Here is a 26,822-nt window from a genome sequence, read left to right on the forward strand (position 1 = left end):
AAACCTCCGACTTACATGACATCACTGTTAAGATTCAAAATCATAAGTTATAAAACCCGTTCACAGGGTTGGTTAGCTCTGGAGACTCCTTTGGTGTCTAGAGAGTTAGATAGATCAGCCTTTGGCTTCCTTGCGCCTTGCGTGTGGAATGATCTACAATGCATTTTCAAATTGGAGGAATTGGGTCTTCTAGGGCATTTCAGACGGTTGTTAGGGGACCTTTATACTGGAAAATGTGTCTGTTTTTTATGATTGTGTTTTGCTTTTTGTGTATTGTTTTGTATAATAACGTGTATTTTATTGTGTATACGGATGTGCTTTTTGATGTGTATTGTGGTGCTATACAGGGCTTACCTAGAAAAGAGACCTTGGTCTCAGCATGGACTCCCTGTCAAAATAAAGATAAAAAAATAAAAACAATTCAGAGTCTTGTAAAAGGTGGTCTGTAGAAGCTGTGTGTTGGAGGGCTAATTAGGCTATACTACCCAGCTGCCTGCCTACAGACAATACTTTTTGAAGTTGTCCCAGAGTCTTAGTCTGTTCAGCCTCCAGAACACAGGACCACAGGAACACTGGCTGGCAAGGCATCCACAGCTTGTCATGACGTCTGTCTCTGTCTGCCTCCGGACTGGACTCACAGTGGTGGGGGAGGGGAAGGTCACAGGCTCAGCCCATGGTTCCTGTCAATCTGAATTACCCGAGCTGCTATACTTTACAGCACCGTTCAGTGTGGCCTGTGTGTCTGCCTTGCTGGTGGGCCATGAGTTTTTCCTGACCTCGTGACATAACCGTGAAAAACTCTGGGGCCCAGCTTGTAGCCTATTTCCATGTGACCAAGGTCAGCAAAATGGTCCTATCTAAAGAATATGGCTGGCATTTGGATATGACGATCAAGAAACTAGTCTTAGATCAGTAGTTAAAATTCAGTAGTTAAAATGCAGAGGGACCTCTGTATTTCTGTATGGGTGGCAGTCTTAACCTAGTGGTTAAGACCGTTGGGCCAGTAACCAAAGTCTGCTGGTTCGTATCCCCGAGCCCACCTGGTGAAAAATCTGTCGATGTACACTTGAGCAAGGCACTTAACCCTAATAGCTCCTGTAAGTCGCTCTGGATAAGAGCGTCTGTAAAAATGTGAAATGTGCCACTACTCTTGAAAGAAGGATTCCACTACGACCTTTGAAATGTATAAAATACTGATGAAATATTATGTACCCTCCATTATTGCATTTGAATGTTGTAACTTACAAGAGCAGTAGTTAGCGATACACACGTGTCCTTACTTTGTGTGTAACCCAGACTGTTTATGAGACACCTCTCTAATTTCAGAAGAGTAATTAGCTAGTATTTTACAGTTTCACTAATGAAACACAAATGGAGGTATGGCAAATAGGAGAGCTGTTGGTTGGTCCACTGGCGTTATAAAATCAACTGGGGTTCCATGTGTTACTACTGTTTGGGACTTCCACGCATTTCCCATACTCATGCTTTCCAACGCTGCTTGCGCTCTCTTTTGATAGGTTACTTCACAAATGCAAAGGAGATTTACGATAGGACGCCGAACATGATGTTACCGCATACCATTGACTTTATTAAAAGTGTATCGCATAAAAAAACAGACATCTGGATTATTTGAAGGGTGAGGTTCTGTTCATAAACTCTGCTGGGATTCTTCTCTCCCACACATGTATAGAATGTGAGTTATTTTGTTGTGTTCTCTTTTCGAACTGCAATTCAAATCAAATCAAATTGAGGTTAAGAATAAACGTTGAAGGCAAGGCACAATGACTTGACAGGGCATCACGTTCAAAGTCGTCTTTTTTTAAATTTCCACAGATATTCTATGCTAGTGACATTGTATTTCATACTATTCATCACTGAATAAAATAAGACTTCATGTTGTATTCAGTTGTTGCTAGATCTGATAATTAATACTCTTCTATTTACAAAAAAAATCCTCTTTAGAATTCACCTTTTACAGTGTTGCATTTTCTTAAAATACCAATAGAAACGTTTTATTTTCACATTATTAATTGTGGTTGGTACAAAATATGCAAGTTAAGAACTCTCAAGTTTGATTTCATAGCAGTTGTACTCCGGGGTAAAGCTAGGGGATCTGAGAATTGGGTTCAGGGGGTATTTACAATGGGTACGACTCGTGTCATGTGATCTGGTGCGGCGCTTCAAGCATTTCCATGAGGAACGTGTCTATGGGCGTGTCTCCTATCAGCTTGAAGAAGAAGAGGTGCTCCAGACACTTGAGGCCGATGGAGCGCAGTGCAGGCAGACGCAGCAACAGCTTGGCAAATCTGACCGGGAGAGGAGATAAAAGCGAGAAGGGAGGTTTGATTACTCTAGTCGGGGGTGTCATTTCAGAGCTTATTCATGATTTCTAATGGTACACACAAACCATAAAGATGAATTATGACATATCATCTTAAAGTCTTAAAGTGGAGAAGGAATATGAAGAAATTAGAGCCTCTATTTAGTTTCTTTCAACCAATGGAGGCTGCTGAGGGGAGAACGGCTCATAACAATGGCCTGAAACGGAAAAAATGAATGGCATCAAACACCTGGAAACCATGTGTTGGATCTATTTGATACCATTCCACTAATTCCGCTCCGGTCATTACCACGAGCCCGCTCTCCCCAATTAAGGTGCCACCAACCTCCTGTGCTTTCAACAGCTGCAGGATCATAGGAAGAGCCTTTGAGTGAGACACGTGATACTGCTGAATGACTGGACATTAGTGTGCATGATCGGGCGTGAAAGGAACAGACAGTCAAATAAGCTGACGGTGTGAGACTGACCTGCCAGGCTGCTCTGGGTATCTGTGTTTAGTGTAGGACTCCAGCGAGGCGTACACCTTCTCTCTCAGGGCTTCCACCTCTGTAGGATTAGACAGGCCCTTGGCATCTGGAAGCAGAGAACATTCACAGACAGGAACTTACTCTTGTGCACACAGTCCATGTCAAATACGGTATATATTCCTGAAGTGTGATTGTAATGAGTTTGTAATACATGGTGGCTGGTGAAATGTAAAAAAAAAAAAATGGATTGGCCTATTGGATGAATATCGTGAATGCTCAAATGAACGAGGACGACCACTCTCCTCTTCCTCTCCAGATGAGCCTCCTCTGTTGTATTTCTCGTTGATTGTAGTTACCTGGGTTGAAGAGGACGATGGCTCGGAGGCAGCCCAACTCAGTCTTGTCCATCTGCATGTCTTTCATCTTAGACACCAGCTCCGTCAGCACTCTGGAGATCACAACACGAGAAGAAAAGACCATTTTATAGGAAAAACAAATACGGTAACACTTTATTTTGGTCAGTCCATCTATAGATGCTCAACAAACTATCAGTACACACATGTCTACTGCTGTAGAAATACCAGGGCTGGATTTTTAACCGTGTTACAGAAGATGACAAAGGTATTTTTCTCAGACCTGTCAAAGATGGAGCCCACTCCTGCGCTGTGGGCGCTGCTGCGGTGGACGTGGAGGCCCGTGGCCAGGAGGATCCCGTCCTTCACTGTCACAGAGCGGTGGGAGAACGAGGCGATGAGCAGCTCATTCCAGCCTGACAGAGAGAGATGCACAGCGGTTAACTGGTGAGCTTAACTTGGATTGTGACTAGAACAATGTACTTGTCCAGAGGGGTGAGGGCGTGTCTGTTTTACTGCCGCAAGTAAAGCACTATGGTAAGTCAACATCCATGGTGATCTGGTTGGTGAGCTGTGCTGTAGCTGGAGCCTACCTGCTCGTAATAAGATGACCTGGTCGTCCAGGGGCAGCTCAGAGAAGTGGGGGATCCTTTTGGCCCACTCCACCAGGGTGAATAGCTGCTTGTCTGCTGCCTGGCAGATGTTGGTGACCGGGTCGTTCTTCTGTCAGATAGACAAAGACACACATGTAACATTCAGTAAATCGGCTATGAAAGAGGAAACGGAGTATAGGTGGAACAAATGGGGGGGGGGGGGGGGGGGGTTGATTCCAAAATGCAATAAATGCACATTTTTCACATTTTAATTTTTTATATCGGAAATGAATGCTCATGGGTGTCCCTTTCTAAGTGTATGAAGTATGGCTGTTCTTTTAAAACATTTACTTTATATGTGCTTTCGAATGGGTTTTTCTGCTATGCGACATATCCGACACACTTGTTTCATACCAAAAAGCACTATATCCAGAGACACCTGTTTAAAGAGTTGACATTGGGGTTTCTGTATTATGATCCATTTACATGACACTCTACAACATTCAAATAGTCACATGTGTAGAGTGACCACGAGCATTTAGAACAATGAATACGATTTGACACACAGAGAGAGTGAGACAGAGAGACAGAGAGAGAGAGAGTCAGAGAGAGAAAGAGTCAGGGAGACAGAGAGAGAGAGAGAGAGAGAGACAGACAGAGAGACAGAGACAGAGAGACAGACAGAAACAGAGAGAGAGAGAGAGAGAGAGCGAGAGAGAGAGCAAGCAGCTGGCACTAATTGAGGAGTCCATAAACAAACAACTTCTGGCAAAATTAAAAAAAAAAAAAAAAAATCTAAACAAGAGGAATTAGCGATACAAAATGGTGACATATGGACAACCCATTTTAAAACACTCTACAACACCGTTCAAAATGACACAAACGCAGAACAATGCCAAATTCATGAGAGGTTGAATGGATTAGAAAAAGCTATAAAGGACAATCAAAATCCATTAGACTCCCCAATTACTGACCAGAAGCTCTATAAGAAACTTCAGGCCCTCAAATTTAAAAAAGCATGCGATGGCATCCTAAATGAAATGCTCAAACTCACTAGTGCAAAATTTCAATTGGCTATATTAAAACTGAGTGTAGGTTATTTCCCTGACATTTGGAATCAAGGACTCATAACCCCAATCTTTAAGAACGGAGACAAATTTGACTCTAACAATTGCAGAGGCATTTGTGTGAACAGTAACCTGGGGAAGGTTTTCTGTAGTATTATAAATGTAAGAGTTCTAAACTTCCTTAATAAGCACAATGTCTTGAGTAAAAGCCAAATTGGATTTATACCAAAACATCACACGACTGATCATATTTACACCCTACACACCCTGATAGATATAAATAATACCAAAATATACGCTTGCTTTATCGACTTCCAAAAAGCATTTGATTCCGTTTGGCATACACAACTGTTCTACAAAGTTATTGAACGTGGTGTAGGGGGTAAAACATATGACATAATTAAATCAATGTATACTTCAGGGATGCAAACTGCTGAGGGCCCAAAAAGGTGACACTTGCTTTTTTTTGCACTGAAACATGCAATAAATCCCTGCTAGGGGTAAATACAGGTTTTAAACTAATTAAACAACAAAGAATATGATCTACATGATCAGTCTCTGTGTGTAAAATAACAAGTGGTTATTGTGAACCTAACTCACAGCTAAAACATGTAAAGAAAGCAATCCAATGTTATTGGTTGCCTAGACTTTACTGCAAATGACAGTCAAGTCTTGAGGGGAAAAAAACAATACATTAATATTGCAGTTAGCCATGACAGCCTTTACAATAGAACGCTTGTGACCACACACACATCTAAATATTGCACTTGGGAAAAAAACATCTTAAAGTAGAAATATAATGAAACAAACAGGCATTCTATTTTTGCTCTATTATAGTGGCCACTATAGTAGACATCGATCAAGTGCACAAGGCTACATGTGCGCAAAAATAACGTTCACTGAGTAAAACAAATTATAATCCCCCCTCACTCACACGTGTTACTGTGAAGTTCAACACAACAAAAGCAATATCTTTGGGCTACACTGCACATTATTACATTGTACACTTTCTGCCTGTGGACATCTGTTCTACAATGTGCCAGCAAAAGTGGGAAAGAGGGAAAGTGTGTGGTGTTCCTTTCACCTCTATAGTGGCATCCAGCTTAAGCCAGGTCCAGCTCCAGCTACACTTGATCCCTGAATCCACTTGTTTAACAAGCAACGTCTCATTTTCACCTAACTCTCTCATTCTGAAAATTAACCACATACTGTAGAGGGAAAACATTAGTTAACAGATAGTGGTTAGTTCGTTAGCTAGTTAACATTTCACACAGATTGCCAGGGTCCAGTAATCAACTTGCATTAACGTAAACTCACCCCATTCTGTACAAATCTGCGCAACCGCAACATTCAAACGAGGCTACAAAGAAAACTAATGGGACTGTAGCGACTGTGTTGACTTCAAAATCACGGGTTTTGAACTAGGTTTCTATTCAAGCGTTGATCGACATGGTAATGGCTCTATAGTATTGGAGAAAAGTTGAAAAAACGGACCCTCCGTTACATCGTGACATGTCATGTCGTAACGTACAGCATGCATAAAGCAACTATTTATGTCTTACAATCTCTCTCCACCAGGTGTAGCACTTCTCTCATCCTTTAAAAACAAGAAATGGACAGTGACAGGGGTAAGGGGGGATACCTAGTCATTTTTTTGCATCATCATTGCATGCAATCATCATTCTCAAAGCTGCTGTTTACTTCTAAGATCACTTTAGCACCGCCCTAAAAACCCAATTCAAATTCGACACAAACCTTCAAATAGGTATGTAATGACACATTATATAAACTCTTTATAGTGTTTTTTTTTTGTTTTTTTTTTAAATTTATTTTTACATTTTAGAGGCGATAAGGTGATAAGTTGGACAGATCGAGTGAAAAAAAGCAATTTTCCCACATGACATCTCTCCTTCTCACTATCACGCATTAGTTTCGCTTCCCCACCCGCCATTTTTAAAAAGACCCGACGGGGCTCATTGCCTACTTGAATTATGCAGAAACGGGCAGTGTTTAGGTCATGTAATTGATTCTGTTGGAAAGGGGAGAAATTGTGCTTTACAATGGTATTGACATTACAGTTGATCTGGAAGTATTACGTTTTTGGGGCGCTAAAATAAGGGCAATTGTACGGACCAAGGCGATGTCCGAGTTTACGTGAGTTTACGTTAGCTAGTTAACATTTCACACAGATTGCCAGGATCCAGTAATCAACTAACGCATTATAACTTGAGGAACTGAGGAGTTGTATACCAGTTAATACTATAGCGAATTGGTTAGGTTACTAATGTTAGCTCATCTAATGTTGTAATGTTAGCTAGCTAACGTTAGCTGTCTGACTTTATTAGCAAGCTATTTTCACACCATGTAAACTAAATTATTTGATCAGATAAGTTGGCTAATGTTGCTCAACATTTCTCTGGCTAGCTAACGGAGAATTCGATCCAGCTAGCAAGATACTTAACAATGCTAATACTTGTTCCACCACACTTTCTCCCTCACCTCAAACTTTCCAAATGCCAGTAGTTTTTCGGTTACAGCTCATGAAGTACACTTCATCACCTTCTCACCCCGTCTCTGTAGTCAGGCTTCTCACCTAACGTTACCTCTTCAGTGTTGCCAACTCCTCAGTAAGGAAAGTAGCTATTGGCTGTTCTAAAAATCGCTAAATGACGTCATTGCCTAATTTGCATAATTGGCCATGTGCATGTAATTGTGATGGAAGCTGTAGGAGAGAGGAATAACGTTGTGGGAGAGACAAAAAGTGAGTAAATAACACCCTAAATATGTTTAGAACTACAAATGAGCAAGCTGTAGAGAGTGACACATACAGCGAATAAGAACCAGATACTTGAGGCCATACTCCTCCTTCAGCACTTTATGGACCCCATTGTTAATCCCGTCATAACAGAGGCATTGTCAGGCCCTATCCCCAGGAGTTTCTCTTTTTTAAGACAACGCTTCTCGAGGAAAGCCACAACAGCACGGGCTATAGATTTGGCATCGCCTCCCTCCAACCCAACAAGCCCCAGAAATGATGATACAATTGTCTGCTCGGTGTCACTAAAGTACCTTATCACAACCCCCAGGTACTTAGAAACACTTACATCCATGAACTCATCGAGGAGGTGGCTGAAACGCTGGTCACCCACATCTGCGACCAACTTTTTCAGAAAGTATGGTGCTAGAACACCATTAATAATTTCTGTGCACTTTGTCCTGTGCATTTTGAAGTGGGTAGCAGCAGTGGAGTCTGAGAAAGCAGCTCAGATTGCTTCTCCAATGTGAGCACATGTCAGCATGGAACAGTGTTCAGCGATAGCTAATGCCATGGTGGCCTCAGCCTTTTTTGCAGAGTAATTTTTTTAAACCATAAATGGCAGCTTGTTTTGGGTGGAACTGTTATAAGGCTTTTCCTTTTGAGTATGTTTTTGAGTTGTCATGTGTTTTTTTACATCACTAAGTTTGGCGTAGAAATCAGCCTTACAATACAGGCAGTATGCCCGTGTATCATCTCCAATAAATGGCTTCAACCAGCCTTTGAATTCAGGGTTTGATTCCCACTCCTTTCTGTATTTTTGAGTGTACAGTTTAGACTGAGACACGATGAGCTAGCCAGCTAGATCTTTAGCTTATGTCACAGAGAGGCACACACACACAGTGGACAAGGTGAGTAAGTGACTGAGGCTGTGTGAGTCAAAGGTAATGATTTATTTTTGTGCAATGATTTATTTTAGACAAAGAACATTTTACATTTACATCCCGCCCTGAATGTAAGCCAGTGGCGGCTTCCCGCTTGCGCGATTCATTTGCAGCCTGGACGCGGAGGGGTGAACATCTCCTGCTCTGACTGCAGCTGGGAGGGACTGCTGCACGAGGACTGGGCCGCCCGTGAGTGCTTTGGGACGGGGGTGGGGCCCACGGCAGCACCCGCTGCTCGTTGAGAAGAGTAAGAATGATACGTGCTTTCACGTCAGAGTCTCCAAAAGTCTCCAATAACCACAGAAAAAGTTGCTAGATTTGTCGCTAGTCGATTTAATGAAATGTGTCGCTAGAGGGGTCTGAATACTCGCTAAATATAGCGACAAAGTCGCTAAGTTGGCAACACTGTACCTCTTCGTTATCGTTCAGTGGAAGCGCTGCTGTAACTAGTAAATTGGTTTGTCTTATTTCTTCAGTCAGGTGCTGCGCTGCATTCTGTTGTTATGTAAACGATTGGCTGAGCCTTGGATACAGCCAGTAGGGATCCAACCCCCCCAAACTTTACTCATCGGATCTACACGAATCACATAGGTCACCTATTTTGGATTCAAAACGGATTCAAAACAGAATTCTTTAACCAGGGGCGTTGCAATCTGAGCCCTGCACTCTTCAATATTTACATCAACGAATTGGCCACTATTCTAGAAAAATGTGGTGGTGTTAGTCTCCACAATTCAGAGGTTAAATGCCTACTCTTCGCAAATGACCAAATGCCTGCTGTCACCCACAGCACATGGCCTACAGCAGAGCCTGGACCTGCTAGAGCAGTACTGCCAGACCTGGGCTCTGGCAGTAAACCCCAAAAAGACAAAAATAATGATTTTCCAGAGAAGATCCAGACTCCAGGGAATTAGACCAAAGTTCTCAGTTGGTACAAAGTATATAGAGTACTACACACACTACAATTACTTAGGGTTAAAAATAAGCTCAACTGGACACCTTAATGATGCAGTGAATGATTTGAGAGAGAAAGCACGCAGGGCATTCTACGCCATTATAAAACAAATTCAAAATGAAATATATATTATCTAATATAGATATAGATATATCTATATCTAATATCTAAAACTAATTGAATGTGTCACTGAACCAATTGCACTTTATGCCAGCGAGGTGTGGGGTCCACTTGCAATACAAGATTTCACCAAATGGGACAAACACCCCATTGAAACCCTGCATGCAGAGTTCTGTAAGATTCTCCTACATGTCCAGAGGAAAACTACAAACAATGCATGCAGGGCAGAATTAGGCCAATATCCACTAATAATAAAAACTCAAAGAGCAATTCAGTTTTGGAAACATCTAAAATACAGTGACCCCTTCTCATATCATTACCAAGCCCTGCAATGCCAAGAGCTAAGCAAAGAAAAGAGTCCCCTCATCCAGCTGGTCCTGGGGCTGAGTTCACAAACCTGTTCTACTACACACTGAAGCCTCAGGACCAGAACATCCAATCAATCCGAATAAAACAAATTACAACACAGACAAAACTAAATTGCTTATTGGGAAACACAAGCACAAAGCAAAATGCAGTGCTATCTGGCCCTAAATCGTCAGTACACCGTGGCTAACCATTTGACCATGGTTACTGATCAAAACCTTAGAAAACCTTGACAAAGTACAGGCTCAGTGAGCACAGCCTTGCCATTGAGACACAGGAAAACCTGGCTCCCTGTAGAGGAAAGGCTGTGCAACCACTGCACCACAGCAGAACCTGAGACAGAGCTGCATTTCCTGACAAAATGTAAAAAATCTAAAATACTTAGAGTGTCATTTCCCCAAATTTGAAACCCTTCTACAAGGTTTCAAAGACTCTCTGATGAGACTAGGTTACCCATCCTGTGGGACGTTTTGCTGCCTGCCATAAGATGAGGGACAGTGTCTGACAGACCAATCAATCTGCACATGTCCTCTACTGTATGCTTATTGTTATTGTTGAATGTATGGTTATTTTGACCCTTGGTTATTGTTGTTACTGTTGTCCCGTTGAAAATTGATTCTTATTATCTTAATATTGTAAATATCCAAAGTAAGCTTTGGCAATAGGTACATTTTGTCAATAAAGCAAATTGAATTGAATTGACAGAGAGAGAGAGACACACACAGAGAGTTACAGAGAGAGAGAGAGAAAGCGAGAGACACAGACAGAGAGAGAGAGAGTGAGAGCGACAGAGAGAGACACAGAGAGAGAGAGAGAGAGAGAGAGAGAGAGACAGACAGAGAGAAAGAGAGAGAGACAGAGAGGAGGAGAGACAGAAAGAGGGAGAGAGAGAGAGAGACAGAAAGAGAGAGAGACAGAGAGGGAGACAGAGAGACAGAGAGAGACAGAAAGAGAGAGAGAGACAAAGAGACAGAGCTTTGCTTACAGAGTTGCCTGTGCTGGCTTCCATGTAAGCTTCAGTCTTGGGTTCGATGGCCAACTCCGCGTCCAATATCTTCTCGACCGGCATGTCCCCGTTGTAACTACTGGTTGACTCCACCTCGTTATCACTCTTGTCCCGGCCCCGCTGACGCTCCTCCTGCACTGCTGCACAGAGAAACACAAACACACACAGGGGGGTCACACACACTTACATACACTAACACAGTACACACACACACCTGCCTGCATAGAGAAACACACACACACAGGGGAGTCACACACACACAAACACACACACCTTCTCTCTTCATGCCCATGGCCAGACACTTCTGGTAGCGACAATATTGGCAGCGGTTGCGTTGGCGCTTATCGATCAGGCACTCCTTGCTGTCTCGACACGTGTAGGTGAGGTCCTTCCTGATGGTTCTCTTGAAGAAGCCTTTACAGCCTTCACAGCTGTACACGGCATAGTGTTTCCCTGGAAGAAAGGAACAGGAAATAGAATGATTATCTTGATCAGATCAGCTCCTACTGTACATGAGCTGCTGTTGTGGGGTGATTCAGTGTTGGTGTGGATGGTATGCTTAGTTGTGGAGCTTTATAAACTGCCTGAATGCTGAATCGCTAAAAGCAGTGGATTATCAAACCGTGTACAATGGGTATGACAAAACATTTATTTTTACTGCTCTACTAACGTTGGTAAGCAGTTTATAAGAGCAGTAAGGCACCTCTGGGGTTTTGTGGTATATTGCCAATATACCACGGCTAAAGGCTGTATCCAGGCACTCCTCGTTGCGTCGTGCGTAAGAACAGCCCTTAGCCGTGGTATATTGGCCAAATACCACACCCCCTTGTGTCTTATTGCTTAAATATACTATCTGGCGTTAGTGAGTGGAAATAATCTATTGTAGCATTTCTCGTGGAAATGTTCATTTGGCTTAGTTATCCTGTAGGTACAGTATGTTGATGAAGGGGGTATGGTATACTAGTAATACTAGTAGTAGGGACAGAGTTTTTTCCTTACCATCCAACCTGTCAAGGGAAAAACTCTGGTACCCAGCTCGAGAGCTTGGGACTATAAGGCTCTATCTGCATTTTTGTCAAAATTGAATTATTAACATAGCCTTGTTCTGTTCAATGTTCTCTACCAATATAGTACTCTAAATACCCCCATTTGTCTTAGTAAATTCAAAAGAATACAAGATAAAAATTGCTGACACATTCAAACCAATAAGGGGTTTGCAACTTTAAACCCAATTATCTCTGAATTCTCTTTTTTGCAGATGGAACCTTCTAGTCCCAAGCTCTCGTGGTATTGTCTAGTCTTGGGCCGTAGTCTTGGGCCTTAGTCTTGGGCCTAGCTATAATGTAGTCTGCTGTTTTACCTGAGGATCGGTCCCCACAGATGGCACAGATGTGCTTGGACATGGACCCTGGGCTCATGCAGCCGTAGCTGTTCATGTGACCCAGTCCAGCCAGGCCTGGAGGAGGCTTGATGTCCTCACTGCTGCTCACACTGTTCAGAGAGTTTATCTACAGAGAACAGGGGACAGAGAGGGGGTTAATGGTGTGTGTGTGTGTGTGTGTGAATGGGTGGGGGGGTGTTCATATCACATAAACACAAACGCACACACACACTGGCTCACTTTCGCCAACTGCCCACGGTGTCACAAAGGTCAAAAGTCACCGACTTCCATTTTAGTTGAAGACAGAACCAAGCACCTCAAGTGGTCTTTTGTATACTGCATGCATTAGCTATACAGTATACAGTCAGCGCCTTCCTCAGTGTGTCGGTGTGTGTGTGTGTGTGTTTGTCTGTGTGTGTGTGCTTGTGTTAATTTCTCTGTCTATGTGCATACCTCCCTATCTGAACACTTCCTACCTCCCTAACAACCTTATCTGAAGTGTTTTCCTTTGTCATGTCATGTGATCTGATTTTTATCCCGGTAAGGAAGTACCTGTTAATTTGGATGATTTACTCTCTCTACACAGTCCTTAATATAATGTCGTGCCAATAGCAAACATTTACAGAAGGCCCTCAAGGAAGGGCACAAAATGGTAACTGTAAGGCTGATGTAATCCATACCAGATAGAATTCTAACTAAGCTGAATACACACTCATTTGAACTATGGTACATGCAGTTCCACAGGAGAGCAGCAGAGGGAGGTAGTTGGTCATTAAGGAAACCGAATAAGCTACTCCGGGCCAAAGGAAAGCATCATTACCAGACCTGGGTTAATAAAGTATTTGTGTTTGATTGAGCCTGTCTAGAGTGCCAGAGGGGTGGGTTTTACAGTAAGGACTATTGCATTGGTTCCATTGTGCCAGGTAAGCTCAATCAAGCACATCTGAAGTATAATAAATGGAACAAATACTATTTGAACCCAGGTCTGATCATTATGAACCACAGCGGATTAAAAAGTTACGAGAACGTCCTCCTAATAATGCATTGTCCTGCTAGTGAGGGTAAGTCATGCATATAGTAAGTATGTGCTGTAATAGATAGGCATCTTGTGTACACAAACACACACACACACACACACACACACACACACAGATGTACAAGGATGCACAAACACACACACTTACAGATGACCTACATTGTTAGTCTACACATCACGTCCCATGCCTCTCACCCCACACATATCAGCCATGCATTACGCATGTGAGACCCTTGCTGAATACTTCATATAGCCTATACATTATTCATTCACTGTGCCCAAATGAAGACATTTGGATAGCTTATTCAAAAGTGAAAAATTTACTTGGTAAAACATGAAAAATGGGTTGTATATACACTGAGTGTACAAAATATTAGGAACACCGTCCAAATACTGAGTTGCACCCCCTTTTGCCCTCGGAACAGTCTCAATTTGTCGGAGCATGGGCTACAAGCATAGCCGCGGGAAGATGTTTGGCTGTGGGGGTTTATGATTTTTTTGCCCAGCGCACTATTTAGCGAGAAGAAAAGAAAAAAAAGATCCACAAAATCAATTCAGGGGGTGTTGCAGATCCCTACTTCCCGTAGCTATGATTACAAGGTGTCGAAAGCGTTCCACAGGGATGCTGGCCCATGTTGACTAACTCCAATGCTTCCCACAGTTGTGCCAAGTTGGCTGAATGTCCTTTGGTGGTGGACCATTCTTGATATACACAGGAAACTGTTGAGCATTAAAAAAAACAGCAGCTTTGCAGTTCTTGACACACTCAAACTGGTGTGCCTGGCATCTACTACCATACCCCGTTCAAAGGCACTTAAATCTTTTGTCTTGCCCATTCACCCTCTGAATGGTACACATACACAATCCATGTCCCAATTGTCTCCAGGCTTAACCTGTGTCCCCCCTTCATCTACACTGACTGAAGTGGATTTAATACGTGACATCAATAAGGATCATAGTTTTCACCTGGTCAGTCTATGTCATGGAAAGAGCAGGTGTTCCTAATGTTTTCGTACACTCAGTGTATATAGTTTGTAATTATTTTCTTTATTCAGTGGTTGTGGTTAGAATGTCCACCCTGAGATTGGAAGGTTTGAGTTCGATCCCCGGCCGAGTCATACCAAAACTGTAAAAATGGGACCCAATGTGTCTCTGCTTGGCACTCAGCATTAAAGAGATTGGGTGTAAGGCCCTGCGATAGACTAGCGTCCTGTTCAGGGGGTGTACTTGTACATCAAGCTGCTTCACCCTACAGAAACAGGAGATAGGCTCCTGCTCCTATGAGCCATTCCAGCTTGCTCATGCAAGGCGACTTACTTACTTATTTGGATAGTCCATCAGTAACATTTCAACTAACTATCTACTAATCCTAACCTTAGCTCTAACCCTTATCCTAACTCTAAACTTAACCCTTACCTTAACCCTAGCACCAGTGGTGGACTTACCATTAGGCCGAAGAGGCAACTGCCTCAGGCCTCACATCATCAAGGTGCCTCATGACCTGGGCATAAAAAACAAACAAACAAAAAAAATATCCGCTTGAGGCCCTCCCATGCGCCACTCTAGGCATTGTTTCACACGATATGATTGCAAACGTGACTTTCTGCAGCAAAAACTGCCGCTTTCAGAAGAGCGGGGCAGAGAAAAGAAAAAGAAGACTACATTGTAACATAAACATGACTTAAGTTAATGCATTTCTTTAGTAAGAAGACAGGTGCCGCTGATAATACTGCCATCATCGTCGAGGCAGAGGACACGACGACGACGAGCCCAGAGACAGACCCAGGCCTAGCTAGCACTTCAATAACCACTAGCATTAGCCTAGCTAGCACTGATTTAGTTGTGACAACTATGAAAAAGTTATGAAAAATGGAGAGAAAAAAATCACACGGACATTGTATTCAGGTAGAGCTGATGCAGCTTTTTGTTTTTGTTGTCGTATTATTATTTTTTTTAAGAGACAAATTTCATAAGGGATGGTTTTCCTTACTGGAAGAATATAGGGACCAATTTGAAAGCACATGAGCATTGTACTGAGCATGTGGAAAACATGGGAGAGTTGGCGCCACATGGCGGAAAGATTGAAAACAATCACAACCATTGACGCAATCAACCAGACTGACGGCAAGGTGGATCGCATCCTGACAAAGCCCCTGGGAAGTGCTGGCTTGGTTGCTCTGGGTGTTGCCTAATTCAAAGGTACTAGAGGGCTGGGGTTCAAGTCCTTATTTAATCTCCTGAAGTTGTTTTCACCTTCCACCTACCGGTTCTTATTTACATGTGTGTGTGTGTGTGTGTGTGTGTGTGTGTGTGTGTGTGTGTGTGTGTGTGTGTGTGTGTGTGTGTGTGTGTGTGTGTGTAGATGGATAACTTCAATCAAAGTAGAGGGATGGAGTACTTCCAACTAGATGGGGAGGCGCTCCCCCATATTGCCATGATGAACCAGGACCATTACTCAGTGAAATTGGGCTTCAACTCAGACCTGGGCTGTACAGTAAGAACACAGTTTATTTGTTCTCACAGCCTGGTATAAAAAATGAAAAATACTCCTTACAAACATATTTTCCAATTGATCTGATCTCTCCTCTTCTTTGTTTTATCCTTGCCTCTTTCTCCTTCCCTCCCTCTCTCTCTCTCGGCAGATTGTTCAGATGCAGCATGATGTCAGTATGTTTGTGTTCCTCCCTGATGAGGTCACTGCCAACATGACCCTGGTGGAGGAGAGCCTGCGGCCGAGTTTGTCCAGGGCCTCCATGACCCTTCAGCCTGTGAAGGTGGCTCTCAAACTTCCTTTCAAGAGTTCAGCTACTCCACTGACCTGCTGCCTCTGCTCACTGACCAGGGTGAGTATTCATTCATCCCACCTCATCTGGTCTTTGAATTGTTGTCTCCCTCCTCCACTCCTCCTCTACCGCTCTCTTCTCAACCCTTAGGACCAATAAAACTCAACACTTTCGGATTAAAGTAAAATAACTATTCTAAAAAAAAATGTGTAAGGATGTGTAAGTTCTTGTCGACTATCTGGTCCTTCTTCTACAGTCTTTGATGGCAGAAGTGCATCTATCTCTCTCTGTACTCAAGAGCACAGTCAGATTTTTTTTCACCTAGTCAGTTTGAACCAGCGACCTTTCGGTTACTGGCCCAACACTCTTAACCACTAGCAAGTGTCTCTGTCTCTCTCTCTATTTAACTATACTTCATTTAACTAGGCAAGTCAGTTAAGAACAAATTCTTATTTACAATGACGGCCTACCCCAACCAAACCCGGACGATGCTCGGCCAATTCTGCACCGCCCTATGAGACTCCAAATCACTGCCGGATGTAATACAGCCTGGATTCGAACCAGGGACTGTAGTGATGCCTCTTGCACTGAGATGCAGTGCCTTAGAGCGCTGCACCACTCTGCATCTCTCTCTCTGTATCTTTCTCTCTCTGTGTAAGGTGTATATAAGGGTTAAATATCAGAAGTGGAGGGAATAAGCTCAGTTTCTAACCTGTCAAGTACCTTCTGTCAACCCCCCCCATATATGTGGTGATGCAAAGACCTTTACTGGTGAAAGGAATTCAAAGTCTTTTCAGTGCATTTTCAATATCCTTCGAGCCGGCTCCGAACAGCTCTGGGGGCTCAGACTGACATTAAAAGGTAATACATTTTGACAATGAAATGATATGTCTTATTAAACTAATTTAGCAGAACTTTTGTGTGGGTGGTCTCAGATTGGCCTCTGCCTGGGGCCTCCAAATCAATGCCTAACCCTGCAATTTTTAGGTTGATCCAAAGAGTAATTGTTTACGTTGTGTTGCTTGGCTCATTGAATGTGCCAGACAATGAACTAAAATGTAAACATTATGTCTACTTCCTTGAGACCAAAAGGGAGCTGCACTATTAGCGGTATGAAGAAAATCCAATCGCACAACCTTTGGTTGTATGGCAATTAATAGATCTGAAGGATGACTTCTGTTTGTGTTCTTTTTTATCTAGCTAGCCTTCCAGACTTCATCTTAGCAGGCTGGGGCAATGATATGTCCCTCTGACTCACTAGCCATCACGCCTCGTTAGCTTTGCTCAGTTAGCTCCAAGTCGGACAGCCAAATACAAATCGGCTCATCCCCTCTAGGGCAAGCAGAGGCCCAACCAGTGGTACAGGCAGAGACGGTCAGAAAAGCAACACAGGAGACAGGTCTAGATTCTACTTTAATGCAGGACAGAACATTCATGTTTTTTTTTTAAACTAAGTGAATCAAATATTAACTTTTAAATTCACAAGAGTAAGTAGACAAGACTAGGCCTCCATTCTCCCCATTTGTTATACATTTGGGACTTAGAATCCGAGTAAGTGTCTCACTAACTGAGTGAGGACCAGTGAAGTGAGCAGCAGAATAGAACGAGAACATATTTGTACGGCAACGGCAGCCTCTGATTGAGTTGCAGTCCATGGACATGAATGAGTCTGGGTCAGGCTAGCCTTGCATACCAGCCTTCTATATTCTGCTAGAGGGATGCAGAGCCAACACTAAAATACAATGTCTGAGACTACTTTAGCAGCAGGTATAGGTATACATTGCAGGGAAGGTTAGTTACTGTAGTTGGGTGAAGGAGAGTAAGCTTGGCATGCGAGCCTAAGACATTGAGAGACTCAAATGGAGGATCAAAATGGATCTGCTGCAGTAGTTCCTAAAGCTACAATACTTTGGTGCATTGATTCTCCTATTGTAAAGCCTTGTATACGTTCAGTGTGTTTGCGTTCAGCAAGTAACCTAGAAGGCCTTAATGTGCTCCAAGCAGAATATCACCCAACTCAACAGTGAGTCACATAGCTGTTTAAATGCACGTATCATATTTTTCATATATTATCTTTTGGCACATATTTGTGATGCTATGATGCTACACTATGACTTTGATATATAGTATTTTATGCATCTCCTTATGTAACACATTAATTAGTGTGTGTGAATACATTGACTCTTACCTGTGGGCTGGAGAGCGTGCTGAAGCCTATGGTGGGCGTGTGGGGCATGGGCGTGTGGGGCATGGAGACACCTGGCGAGCCCAGAGAGGACGACGTGATGACGGAGTACGGCGAGCCGCCCAGCCCATTGAACGGCGAGCCCAGGGTGCTTATGAGGGATGTGCGGGGCCGCCCGGGGTTGATGGTGGTGCTGATGACGGAGGGGTGGTGATGGTGGTGAGGGTGAGGGGGGCCCACCATGATGCTAAGGGGCTGTGAGGGGGTGGAGCTCAGGTGGGAGACCTGAACAGAAGAATCTATAATCAGAGCAGAAAACAGCCAATCAGAGAGGAGAAGGGAGTTAGGGGACAGGCCAACCAATAAGGAGATGATACTTGTTTTCAGCACACTTGACATTCTACTGTACATAGGTGTAGGATCAATAGGGTTTAGGATTTTGCAGCTAGAAATGTACATTGTAGAATAGACACTACAATAATTTCCACATGACGAGAAATTGTTCATGACTGTTCTATAAATCATACTTCTATAAGCTCCTGGTTCAGAGACAGTGGAATGGGCAATCAGACCAGAACACGATGAATTAGGACACATGCATAACAACTAACATAGCAACATGCATAACAACTAACTAGACCCACATCAGCAACCGAGGTTCCTGAGTGGTTGAGTGACAGCCAGTGTCATGTTTTGTCTTTCATCATGTCTTGTCCCTGTGCTTCCCTCTGCTGGTCTTATTAGGTTCTTTCCCTCTTTCTCTCTCTCTATCGTTCCGTTCCTGCTCCCAGCTGTTTCTCATTCTCCTAACGACCTCATTTACTCTTTCACACCTGTCCCCTATTTTGCCCTCTGATTAGAGTCCCTATTTCTCCCTCTGTTTTCCGCTTCTGTCCTTGTCGGATTCTTGTTTGACGTTTGCTGTTCCTGTGTCCTTGTTCCGCCCTGTCGTGTTCTTTGCCTTCTTCAGATGCTGCGTGTGAGCAGGTGTCAATGTCAGCTACGGCCAGTGCCTTCCTGAAGCGACCTGCAGTCTGTGGTCGCGTCTCCAGTCGTTCCTCTCTGTTGACGAGAGGATAGTATCCAGGAGAATCATTATTTGTTTTATTCTGGAATAAAGACTCTGTTACTATTACGTCGCTTTTGGGTCCTCATTCTGCAGCACAACAGCCAGGGATCCAAAATGTGAATCTCTCCATTTAACCTTATCACTAATTCAGCTGTTAATGCACTGTGATGTAACCTGATGTAACCTGAAGTAGCTGGGCGCCTGGGGGTCAGTGCACGGTGAAAGCCTGCGTAAGGAACTTCCATACAGCCCCAGAACAGCCTTAAGAAGGTCAGTGCAGAGACAGGCTACACTGATCTGATCATTCAAAAAAGATTTCTAAGGTCATAAGAGCCCTGCGTATTCCCATTATGCATCAACATGAGAAAATGTTAGGGGGATGTTACAGGGACCCTAGAGGGAAGTGCAACATAGGGCTGCGGCGGTCATGAAATTTTGTCAGCCGGTGATTGTCAAGCAAATAACTGCTGGTCTCATGGTAATTGACCGTTAAAGAACATAAACACATTTAGCATCTCTCGTCTTCCACGCATAGCCTACAAGCCACTGATGCAGACTTTGGGAACGTCTACACCATCACAATAAATCCATTATTTATTTTAGACAGTTCTAAAGCAACGTGATATGAAGAAAATGTAGTCTATTTCAGAAGAACAGAATAACATACTCAGCATTGTTCTTATGTTAGGCCTTGATCTGGCTATACAGTACCATATGGCTGTGGGCTACACTAGTTCATTAAGCAGACAAGATTTGCTTAGAATTCCGTAGCATTATTTTAGATTATTTTATAGTATGAAGAATGCAATTGAACAAAGCTGAATAAAATAGAAAGCATATTTTCTCCAAACGATTTGAAGGAGTGCGCTATTCTGTGTTGAGTGGTTAACAAAGAAACAGGTACTCATATATGCTTAATTTAGAGTTATTTAAGTAACTTTAGTTGTGATACAAATGTTGGGCTATATGTTTAGATGTTTTATACATTCTAAGGCTGCATGATGAGACTTGAATTTTTTTTTGAAAAAAGATGCATGAAAGGCATGAGCTCTGCTTTGTTTTTTGTGCAGGCTGTACACACTTCATCAGTCTCTCATTCACAATTTGACAAGCACTTGATAATGCCTCGAATTTCCCGGCTGCATCCCCTTTGTGTGACCGTAATGCCCCCTAAAAACATCCATGCCTTTTGCGGCCGGTGGCCATTGTACCCTTGAGCTGAATATAATAATTATAATTCCCTTCTCCCAGCTGCGTGCCGAAGCACCTCTCACTCACATTGCTCTTCGTCACGTGATCGGGTCTTTCTCACAGGCTACAAGTGAAGACACACACATCGAGGATGCAACTGAGCGCGTCTTTATCCAATCCGAGGTGCATATTGAAGATATTGGAAGAACTGTCCACATTTACTTTTCATCAGCCAACAAGATGAGTAGGCCTAACGAACAGCAAAATCACTAGCCTATGTCAATCTACTATCCCCCATAGTACAAAAGTTGACCTGTTCTATTCTGTGCGAGAAATAAATACTCCAAACATAGTCCGGAACAGTTGTGGGATGAGATAGATCCCAAATTAATACAACCACTAGCATAAAAAAAAAACAGTTTTAAGCAATGAGCCTGACGCAACAGATGAGAATGTTTCGCTTAAAATGTTGATAAAGTATTAGGCTATTTCTTCACATTAGAAGCGCAGCAATGCGCACACGGCAGTAGGCTATAAGCGCGAGTGTTCCATTGGCAGGAAAACACCATTCTCAAATGTGTCCACAAATGCATGTATGCATGTAATGCTTTTATTATAAAGGTGCATTTTTATGGTGAAAATTATCTTCCCCAAACTTGAAACTCCCGTGCTACGTACAGTATGTATGCCAGTTAGACTCTACACCCATTGTAAAGCAGATTTAATGTGCTTCTTTTTAAGAAGTTATTTGGCCACTTTAGTTGTGATACAAACCTTATCAAAACATATAAGCCTATGGGCTAGGCTACATGAGGGCTGCGACTATGATTTGAAAAAGTCGCCAAAAAAAGCATGTGCTGTTGGGCATCATTCACAAGTGATAATATATCATTCACAAGTGATAGGATAATATTGTCACCCATCACACTATTCTTGATTTAATAATATATGTGTAAACATTTTTTTATTTAGAATGGACCATTATCATGCACCTGTCTCGAAACAGGGGCAGTAGATGTAAAAAAAAAAGTCATCAATGCACTTCAATAGTGAATGGAGGACACTTTTCCCATGGTTCATTTTCATGCCAGCCAGGTAGGCTATACTCTTGTTTTAAAGAGAAGCAATGTGCTTAATATTAGGAAGGTTGAGAAATAAATATAGTAGGCCTTGCCTATAGAAAGCTGATGGGATCCTCCTCTTTTTAATAGAGGCCATCACTCTGTTTTCTCACGCAATTGCTTAGCCTATAGAACATGAGCTCATGGGCTCTCATTGTGTTTGATTAGATTTTTTATAACATTTGCATTGATGTCAGAGTGATTAGAGGGACAATAGGGTGCTGAGTACCAGGCAGTTAGCAAGTTTGGTAGGCTACTAATGACCATCAGCAGCATCGGAGCTTGGAGAAGTCTAAACGGTTAAAATCCAATCAAATCAAATGCTATTTGTAGGGTTGCAAAGGGTCGGAAACTTTCCGGTAAATTTCTGGAATTTTCCCCAGAAATTTTCCATGGGAAGTTAAGCCCAGGAATTTTGGCAATTTTGCTTAAATTCATCAAAAAAGTTAGCTTTATAACAGTGAACCTTTTTTTTGTGGGATACACAAGGCAATTCTAGGTCTTGTGGCAGATTTTGTTTAAACTATCCCCAATTCAATGGAATTGCAAACCTCTACATGCAAGGTGCACTCTTCCATCACATGTGCAGTGCACTCTTCCATCACATGTACTGCTGATTCTCAAGATCTTGCACACTAATGAGATGCTATTGAGCCCAAACTACTACACTGTCTGCGCAAAGGACTACATGCTTTCTGGTAAGTTTTGATTACAATACTGGGTGGGGTGAATATATTTTATATAACACATAATTTTTTTGTTAACTAGTAAATAGTAGCCTACAGCAAAGTGTTGTTTAAATCATTTCTAACTTGTTAACAATTTCTGCTAGTTCGTTTTTGCTACCGTGTTGGTTTTAGCTTGCTTGAGCCTGCTAACTGAGGAGTGTTAATTCACCTGTTTCCATACATGTTTCATTTTAAAACATTTATCTTACAAAGAAGTTGTTTAATCTAACTGCTTAACTATTTATCTGTACATGGAATTGTATTTGGGTTTTTTAAACAATTTTTTTCCTAATCTTTACAGGAAAATGCTACGGGCACTATCTGATGTGTGGAGACATTTCACTGCAGCTAATGTAGAAAGAAAAGCTGTGTACACTTGCAAATACTGTGCCAAATCATATGTGAAGAATGCAACAAAGATGCAGAATCATCTGGCCAAGTGCATAAAGTTCCCTCAGCGCACACAACAAGCAGCCTCTGACAAAAGTCCCTCTACTTCTATTCGAGGTGAAAATGATGAATCAGACACCTTATCAATTCAACAGCTCATGGTCCTCCTGGAATCAGAAGTTTTTTTGACTCAATGGAGGAACGTAGTCAGAGAAATGCTGATGAATGTCTTGCTCGAGCTGTGTATGCAACTGGTTCTTCTCTGATGCTCACAGGCAATGTGTATTGGGAAAGATTTCTGAATGTTATTCGCCCAGTATACACCCCTTCAACCAGTCATGCGTTATCTACTCATTTGCTGGATGCAGAGTTCAACAGAGTTCAAGTGAAGGTCAAGCAAATCATAGAGAAAGCAGACTGTATTGCAATCATCTCTGATGGGTGATCGAATGTTCGTGGGCAAGGAATAATTAACTACATCATCTCCACCCCTCAACCAGTATTCTACAAGAGCACAGACACAAGGGACAACAGACACACCGGTCTCTACATTGCAGATGAGCTGAAGGCAGTCATCAATGACCTTGGACCACAGAAGGTATTTGCACTGGTGACAGATAATGCTGTGAACATGAAGGCTGCTTGGTCTAAAGTGGAGAAGTCCTACCCTCACATCACACCCATTGGCTGCGCTGCTCATGCATTGAATCTGCTCCTCAAGGACATCATGGCACTGAAAACAATGGATACACTACAAGAGAGCCAAGGAAATGGTTAGGTATGTGAAGGGTCATCAAGTTATAGCAGCAATCTACCTCACCAAGCAAAGTGAGAAGAATAAGAGCACCACATTGAAGCTGCCCAACAACACCCGTTGGGGTGGTGTTGTCATCATGTTTGACAGTCTCTTGGAGGGGAAGGAGTCTCTCCAAGAAATTGCCATATCACAGTCTGCCGATATGGACAGCCCCATGAAGAGGATCCTCCTGGATGATGTATTTTGGGAGAGAGTGGTAAGCAGCCTGAAACTCCTGAAACCTACAGTAATAGCCATTGCACGGATTGAGGGAGACAATGCCATCCTGTCTGATGTTCAGACTCTGCTTGCAGATGTAAGAGAAGAAATCCGTACTGCCCACTTCACTTTTGCTCCAAGCAGAGAAAACTGCAGTTCTCAAATAAATCAGAAAGCGTGAAGACTTCTGCCTGAAGCCCATACAAGCCGCAGCGTACATGTTGGACCCCAAGTATGCTGGCAAGAGCATCCTATCTGGTGCAGAGATCAACAAGGCCTATGGTGTCATCACTAACGTGTCTCGCCACCATGGCCTGAATGAGGGCCAGGTTCTTGGCAGTCTGGTGAAGTACACTTCCAAGCAAGGGCTTTGGGATGGAGATGCAATATGGCAGTCGTGCCAACATATCTCATCAGCCACCTGGTGGAAGGGACTTTGTGGATCTGAGGTTCTTTCCCCTGTTGCCTCCATCATCCTCTAAATCCCACCAAAATCAGCCGCCTCAGAGCGCAACTGGTCCTTGTTTTGGGAACACACACACCAAAGCACGCAACAGGCTGACCAATACAAGGGTTGAAGAATTGGTGGCCATCCGGGCAAATCTGAGGCTTTCTGAGCCTGACAACGAGCCATCATCAACAAGGTTGGAAAGTGACAGTGAAGATGAGGGCTCAGAGTCTAATGTTCAAGAGGTGGACATTGAGGAGGTCCAGGGAGAAGACATGGAAGCCTGAGAGGAAGACAACCAAAGCTTTAGTTTCTAGACTATCATTTTACAGATGTATGTTGAAAACATTTTTGGGAGATGCGATGGATCATTGGGGATCATCCAATATTCCCTTTCTTTTGTTGTTCAGTGAAATCATCCCATGTGAAGAGTCAACTCATTTAATTAAAGTTCAATTTGTAACTAAATTGTTTTTTTTATTTCTATTGGAAGGATGTAATCATTTGCAATTATGTCTAATTATGATAAGGTAAAAGGTTTATGTTTCTGTCTCCATATGATATGGTAGATATATCCAATTCAAAAAACATCTACATTTAAATGGTATTGGGCGGCAGGGTAGCCTAGTGGTTAGAGCGTTGGGCTAGTAACCGAAAGGTTGCAAGTTCAAATCCCCGAGCAGACAAGGTAAAAATCTGTCGTTCTGCCCCTGAACAAGGCAGTTAACCCACTGTTCCTAGGCCGTCATTGAAAATAAGAATTTGTTCTTAACTGACTTGCCTAGTTAAATAAAAAAGGTTAAATGTAAGTCGCTCTGGATAAGAGCGTCTGCTAAATGACTTAAAATGTAATGTAAATGTATTAATATTATTTGCATATATTTACGTTAATTCCCACATATTCCCGTTAATTCCCATATATTCCCGTTAATTCCCACGGAAAGTTTCCACTTCTGAATATTCCACAAAATGTGCAACCCTAGTTATTTGTCAAATGCGCTGAATACAACCTTACAGCTTACTTACAAGCCCTTAACAACAATGTTTAAAAAAAAAAGTTAAGTAAAAAATAGATAAGTAAAAAAAAAAGTACAAATAATTAAAGAGCAGCAGTAAAATAACAGTAGCGAGGCTATATACAGGGGGTACCGGTACAGAGTATAGTTAAAGTGAATATGCATAGATAATAAACAGAGAGTAGCAGCAGTGTAAAAGAGGGGGGGGGGGGAATGCAAATAGTCTGGGTAGCCATTTTATTAGCTGTCAGGAGTCTTATGGCTTGGGGATAGAAGCTGTTAAGAAGCCTTTTGGACCTAGACATGGCGCTCCAGTACCGCTTGCCGTGCGGTAGCAGAGAGAACAGTCCATGACTAGGGTGACTGGAGTCTTTGACAATTTTTAGGGCCTTCCTCTGACACCGCCTGGTATAGAGGTCCTAGATGGCAGGAAGCTTGGCCCCAGTGATGAACTGGGACGTACACACTACTCTCTGTAGTGCCTTGCGGTCGGTGGGCGAGCAGTTGCCATACCAGGCAGTGATGCAACCAGTCAGGATGCTCTCGATGGTGCAGCTGTTGAACTTTTTGAGGATCTGAGGACCCATGCCACATCTTTTCAGTCTCCTGAGGGGGGATAGGCTTTGTCATGCCCTCTTCACGACTGACTTGGGCTGTTTGGACATGATAGTTTGTTGGTGATGTGGACACCAAGGAACTTGAAGCTCTCAACCTGCTCCACTACAGCCCCGTCAATGAGAATTGGGGCGTGCTCGGTCCTCCTTTTCCTGTAGTCCACAATCATCTCCTTTGTATTGATCACGTTGAAGGAGAGGTTGTTATCCTGGCACCACACGGCCAGGTCTCTGACCTCCTCTCTACAGGCTGTCTCATCGTTGTTGGTGATAACGCCTACCACTGTTGTGTCATCGGCAAACTTAATGATGTTGTTGGAGTCGTGCATGGCCATGCAGTCATGAGTGAACAGGGAGTACAGGAGGGGACTGTGCACGCACCCCTGAGGGGCCCCCATGTTGAGGATCAGCGTGGCGGATGTGTTGTTACCTACCCTTACCACCTGGGGGCGGCCCGTCAGGAAGTCCAGGATCCAGTTGCAGAGGGAGGTGTTAAGTCCCAGGGTCCTTAGCTTCGTGATGAGCTTTGAGGACACTATGGTGGTCAGGTGGAATTTGACTGTCTTCATGACTCGTAATACGGTCACTGTAACAGCCATAGTACAACAGCACAGATCTTTTCTGGCCTATTGGACAAACATAAGCCTACATAACGACAAACATTAGCCTACATAACAACAAACATTAGCCTACATAACAACAAACATTAGCTTACATAACAACAAACATTAGCCTACATAACAACAAACATTAGCCTTCATAACAACAAACAATAGCATACATAAGGAAAGTGGGACTTTAATACTATGAATTTGGGGTGATATGCAATTGGCATGAATGTATGAGAACAAAATGAACAGACAACAGAAGGTTCTTTC

At 42.8% G+C, this 26,822-nt stretch overlaps 1 protein-coding gene across 3 annotated transcripts in view; it reads right to left on the reverse strand.

Moving 5' to 3' along the window:
- Positions 1–1,562: 1,562 nt before the first annotated feature.
- LOC120055828 (retinoic acid receptor RXR-gamma-A-like) overlaps positions 1,563–26,822 on the reverse strand; it is a 51,658-nt gene continuing 26,398 nt past the window's right edge. Inside the window, exons 2-10 of one of the 3 annotated variants that reach the window (XM_039003818.1) lie at positions 18,356–18,651; positions 12,328–12,475; positions 11,241–11,420; positions 10,947–11,104; positions 3,755–3,884; positions 3,445–3,577; positions 3,165–3,256; positions 2,809–2,914; positions 1,563–2,306 (exon numbers count right to left, since the gene is read on the reverse strand). In XM_039003818.1, coding sequence (XP_038859746.1) covers positions 2,159–2,306; positions 2,809–2,914; positions 3,165–3,256; positions 3,445–3,577; positions 3,755–3,884; positions 10,947–11,104; positions 11,241–11,420; positions 12,328–12,475; positions 18,356–18,651 — 1,391 coding nt within the window. In that variant the 3' untranslated portion in view covers positions 1,563–2,158. Of the gene's footprint in view, positions 2,307–2,808; positions 2,915–3,164; positions 3,257–3,444; positions 3,578–3,754; positions 3,885–10,946; positions 11,108–11,240; positions 11,421–12,327; positions 12,476–18,355; positions 18,652–26,822 lie in introns of all 3 variants that reach the window. The other 2 variants (XM_039003819.1, XM_039003817.1) reach the window with 2 other exon arrangements.

The sequence above is a fragment of the Salvelinus namaycush genome, chromosome 11, assembly GCF_016432855.1.
Source record: "Salvelinus namaycush isolate Seneca chromosome 11, SaNama_1.0, whole genome shotgun sequence".
Lineage (NCBI taxonomy): Eukaryota > Metazoa > Chordata > Actinopteri > Salmoniformes > Salmonidae > Salvelinus > Salvelinus namaycush.